This window comes from Sinocyclocheilus rhinocerous, unplaced genomic scaffold (assembly GCF_001515625.1).
Source record: "Sinocyclocheilus rhinocerous isolate Xijiao unplaced genomic scaffold, SAMN03320098_v1.1 scaffold1027, whole genome shotgun sequence".
Lineage (NCBI taxonomy): Eukaryota > Metazoa > Chordata > Actinopteri > Cypriniformes > Cyprinidae > Sinocyclocheilus > Sinocyclocheilus rhinocerous.
In genome coordinates this window covers 246215-251730 of record NW_015660495.1, presented here as the reverse complement: position 1 = coordinate 251730, position 5516 = coordinate 246215, and the positions used below count along the sequence as shown (strand labels likewise).

Sequence of the window (5516 nt, the reverse complement as noted above, 5' to 3'; positions counted from 1 at the left end):
ACTCACACCCGAACATTACCTCACCATTCAGTTAATAATTTAGCTGGCTAACCATGCCTGTTCAGGAAGTTTATCTGCTTTTAAAGCCTTAAGGGAGTAACGCCTCTTCACAGGTTTCTTGACAATCAGACTTTCAAGTGCATGACGATATCTCTACAGCCTTCACTGTTATTAATATATGGTTTCACTTGTGAGAGTTTCAAGTGAGTTATTAGTCGTTGGGATGGTTCCAATCAGTGAACCGTAAACCAAATGGTATATTCATTTATCATACAGTCTCTACAGTCCTCCGGAGCTCTGCAAGCACCCATGAAGATACAGCTGAAATATTTTTTGCAACCGTAATGTCAACACAGTCCAGGTCAACGTCAGACTGTTTCTTAAACAGCTTCAGTTTAGTCAACATTAACAGGCTTGGTAGCCATAACACAGCCCATTCATTTAATTTACGATAGCGTCTGGTTGCGTTAAGGTGCGGTCATATTAGCGAAATTTTTAGGTCAAAAAAGATCCATTGTTTGTCAATGAAGCTCACACAGAAGTCACTTTTAAACCAAGCGGCTTTCTGTTAGTCAATGTGACAAATTTGACTAACTTGAACCCTGTTCCTATTGAAATGACTTGGATTCCTGTTGAAATTACTTGATTTCACCCCCCAAAAAAGCAAAACGGTGATAATTGTTACAACTTTAGGCTTGGTTTTGGATTTAAACTGAATCTTGAGAGGGTTTTGGAGAAGTGAGACATACGAGGATCTAAGCTGCCTTTTGTTTATTGTACAGTTCGAGAGAGAGGCCTGGAGCCAGATAAAGGTCAGTCAGGGTTCAGCAGAGAACATCAGGAATGACATCAGCTCAACAAACACTGGGATGACTGCAGGCATGTCATGTACCGGCGTACTGACGTGAAGATGATTCTGGTATTACTCTTCCATCAAGCTTCATTGGGCTTCATTGTTCTGAAAAAGCTGCTTGGTGGTGGCACGGATCTTGATTTGTAATGGATAACCGCTTTAATATTGAAACCCACCAGAGAACCTCCTGGCGCAGATAATAATGGAAAACAAGATTTGAGACAGAGTGTTCCAAGCTGTAGGGGGGGGTTTAGTAGAGGCACTCGGTCCCCTCCTTCAGTCTGTCCACTCTTTATTCAGCTGTGATACAGAATGTATGTGTTCAACGTACTGCCCCCCAATGCCATTTCCAAACTCTTCTGTTTCCCAGGCCTTGTTCTCACAACGGCTGGATTTATTTTAGCAGGGGTGAGTCAAACAGAGTGGTCGCTCTCCCGGGACTTCGGCAGAACTGGGTGTGCTAGGCCTCATTCTGCAGCCAATCAGATCAGCTCTGTGCTCCCCAGTGCCGATGATGGGTGGAAGCGGAGGTCTGCTGGGGATGTTCCACGCTCCGCTGTCCCATTTGTCACAATCAAATGCCATCCTCCTCTTTAAATGTTTTGCAGAGGAGTGGTGTTATTCTCTTGAACCAACATGCCTACGCTTGTGTGTTTTGAAATGTATCAACCGAGCCGTCTTGTTAGGATGGTGAAATAGCATTCACGGTGTATGTAGTAGGCTGTGCATAACAACCCGCATTTCACCTTTTCGGTTGTCTTTTTGATGTTCTTGGTTGTTAATGCACCAGTGCCTCCTCATCCAAAGCGTAACAGCTTGCATCTCGCTTTTTATGGACAGCAAATCCAAAGCCAAGAGTTCAGATGACATCACCTCGAGAAGTTGATAGGACCATTGCAGTGTTTATTATTTTGTGCTTTGGATGCTGTCCTGTTGTTGATCTCTTTTATAAACAGCATTCTGTTGTATGTTTGCTTTTGAGGTCAAAACTGTTGAGATTTTTTTTTAAAGCTTAATACTTTTAATACATTTCATTTCAAGTACAAATCTTGGGTTGACCTTCATCCCCGAAACATTTTGGATGAAAGATTAAATGTTGTGGATTATTTGTGTTAAGTTCTAAAATGATTTATTACCAGAAACACCAAAACCAAGCAATACTACCACTATTAACTATTCGCTATTCAAATTATGCATACCTATTCAAGTTTTATATTCCACATTTACTACAAGGGTATTGGCCTTTCTTTCTTTATTCATTTATTCTTTCTTTCTTTATTCATTTATTTTTTCATTCATTCATTCTTTTATTATTATTATTATTATTATTATTGTAGTACCCCAGTGTATATGGTGCTATAAACCTGTCAATCATTTTAGTATCATTGAGATACTATTATAGTATTTATTATTATTTTGAATTAGTTTTTATTTGTATGTTTGTTTTCGTTTTAATTTTTTTTTATCATTTTGTTGTTTTTGTCGTATTTATACATTTAAAAAAAATATCTGTATAGTTTCTTAGTAATTTTTAATTGTGTTTCTGTTTTAGTTATTCAAGTACATCAAGTTAAACTAAATGAAAATAAGAAATCTTGGCAACTAGCTGAAATAAAATAATTCCTAGTTTATGTTTTATTTCAGTTTTAGTTTTAGTTAAAGGGATAGTTCACCCAAAACTGAAAATTCTGTCATTAATTACTCACCCTCATGTCGTTCCAAACCCAAAGACCTTCGTTCATCTTCTGAACACAAATTAAGATATTTTTGATTAAATCCGAGAGCTTTCTGTCCCTCCCATAGACAGCAAGGGAACTACCACATTCAAGGCATCATTAAAATAGTCCATGTGACATCAGTGGTTCAACCGTAATTTTATGAAGCTACGAGAATACTTATTGTGCACAAAGAAAACAAAAATAACAACTTTATTCAACAATTTATTATCATCTTTGTCAGTCGACGCACATTCTCGAGAGTACCATGACACATCGTGTGTGGTGCTGCTGACATTGGAGCTGGCTTTCTGACGTAGAACCCGGATGCACTGCGTCTTGTTTACAAGCAGAGGAATGCACAGAGTTACGTCGTTGTACTTTCATGAATGTGCGTCAAAGACTGACACGGAAGAGAAGAAATTCTCTTCATAAAATTACAACTGAACCACTTACGTCACATGGGCTATTTTTATGATGTTTTTACTACCTTTATGGGCCTTCATTGTGGTAGTTTCGCTGCAGTCTATGCTCTGATTTCATCTAAAATATCTTAATTTGTGTTCTGAAGATGAACGAAGGTCTTTGGGTTTGGAACGACATGAGGGTGAGTAATTAATGACAGAATTTTCATTTTTGGGTGAACTATCCCTTTAAAAGTAGAAACTCATCGAAGTTACATTTTTCTGTTTTTGCTTCCTCCACAGTGCTTCAGTTAAGACTACTGCAGAGGCGCACACGCGAGCAGCTCGCAGACCAGGGCATCATGCCACGTGAGTATGCATGCTTCATGGAAACATAACGCTCAAATGTCAACTATTAATGTTTAGACAAATTCAGCCTGCATGCAGTGGACTTTCATGAAAAAATCCGTTGCGCCCGGAAAATGTTAATCAAATTATCTACTTCCTTGTTATTTTAACTCTTAATGCAGCATCATTAACAGTGCCACTCACATTATCACCTAAGCTCTGCACACACACTGTACTTATTCTTCATTAAGTGGAACACATTTACCTCCAGACACAGTTTTTTGTAGATTACACTTTTGACAGCAGGGGGATGGAGTAAGTTATGCATGTTGGTAAGGAGAGCAGTTCTAATAAAAGAAAGCGTCTGTTGAGGATACAAACTGATTAGGAAGGAGAGCTAGAACAATGGTGTGACTGATGTCTGTCTGGAACAGCGGGAGCTGTCCTGCTCTCTCTGTGCTTGCCGTCTGTATAGGGCTCCTAACGTCATGGTCCAAGCTCCAAGAGTAACAAGAGTGAGTCAGCGACTGGGCTTGCACTTTTGCTCAGCAAGATCTGTGGTTACCTCCCAGGCTTTAGTCAATGCTTAATGGCTTGGATTCTCCCACAAAGACCAGTTCTTGCATTCTTTAATCATATTAATGTCAGGCTTATACCTTTCCTGAAAGTGCAGCAGACTATTTAAGAGTCCACTCTTGGTTAGTGATATACGACTAATCAGGGTGAGCAACTAATGTCTTTGCTAATCAAGCCATAGCGACTGTGTCATAGCACTCATTTCCTGTTGACCATGAATGTAGATGACCGTTCAACACCCACTGAAATACTCGTAGCAGAAATTTTTCTTGAAATGTTGTTTGAAAAAAATATTTTTGTCTTCCAGTAAACAATATTTCAAAAATATTCTAAAATGGTTAAAACATGATTTATGCAAAGGAAAATTGCATAAAATAATTAGACTTGTTTTCAGAGAGTATATCTTGAATTAATTTTATTTTTCTTTACACATTGGCAGATTGACTTTTGTTTTATGCATATATCTAACAAAATAGCTTTAAACAGCAAAAAATAAAAAAAGCTTTGTCCCATGAAAACATGATGTTTTATATAACAGGACATTAAATAATGTAATTTGACTTCTTGTTTTGAAATGAAGGCTTTGAATATATTTTTCTTTCCAGCGCTGAAGACACCTGCAGCTTTTCACGGGCAGGTCAGAAGTCTGGAGAGAGCAAGAGTAAGACTCAAACGCTCAAATATTCCTACACTTTGCATTATTTATTAGTGAACTGGACTTTACACAGGTTTAGTAATATAATGTTATAGAAAAATCACAACAGTCCCATTATGTGTTGTTTATCATCATTTAATTTGCTAAAGTCATGAGTCTGAGTAAAGAAATTCAACAGATTTGTTTACATCATTATTTCATACTGAGTTAATTACATAATATATTACACTTTATGTTGGCCATCAGCCACCCTGTTTTCTAGAAATCAACATTTGATCGCTACTAGAGTGCTATGAGAACAATAATAGATGCATTTCATGGAAATTCTTAATTCAATTACTCGTATTGCATTTTCATCATACAGACTGAGAATTTCCTGAAGCATAAAATCCACAGCAGACCTGACCGCTCTGAACTTGTTCGTATGCACATTTTACAAGGTACGCACCTTATCAAACAGATGTGATTTTTTTTTTAGCTCTTAAGAGCATTGTCAAAGTCTTTTGTTTCACTTCCTGGATACTTAATTTATCACGCAGCTTTAGTTCAGTATGGTCTGATGTTGTTTATGTATTTCAGAAACCCACGCAGAGCCTTCTTTGCAAGCCACTCAGATGAAACTAAAGAGGGCGCGTCTAGCAGATGACCTCAATGAGAAGATTGCACAGAGGCCTGGACCAATGGAACTGGTGGAGAAGAAAATTCTGCCTGTTGACATTGGTAAAAAAAACTATGAAATATTGTATTATTGTCATACTTAATCAAATTAACTGGAATTGCCAAAGTAAATGTCAGTTACTAAATTGTTTTGTGTGGGGTTTTTTGTTCTTTTGTTTTGTTTTGGTTTTCTTTGTTTTGTTTTTTGTGTTTATTGCCTTTGTTTTGTGTTTTGGTTTGGTTTTCTTTGTTTTGTTTTTTGTGTTTATTGCCTTTGTTTTGTGTTTTGGTTTGGTTTTCTTTGTTTT

General features: G+C 37.4%; 1 protein-coding gene across 4 annotated transcripts in view; it reads left to right on the top strand.

Annotated features, from left to right (window-relative positions):
- LOC107725018 (MKL/myocardin-like protein 2) overlaps window positions 1-5516 on the top strand; it is a 33735-nt gene that overhangs the window by 16016 nt on the left and 12203 nt on the right. For 3 of the 4 annotated variants that reach the window (XM_016534146.1, XM_016534144.1, XM_016534145.1), the window contains 4 exons: window positions 3276-3341; window positions 4502-4557; window positions 4916-4991; window positions 5131-5271. In XM_016534146.1, the coding sequence (XP_016389632.1) occupies window positions 3276-3341; window positions 4502-4557; window positions 4916-4991; window positions 5131-5271 (339 nt within the window). Of the gene's footprint in view, window positions 1-897; window positions 920-3275; window positions 3342-4501; window positions 4558-4915; window positions 4992-5130; window positions 5272-5516 lie in introns of those variants that run through there. The other variant, XM_016534147.1, reaches the window with a different exon arrangement.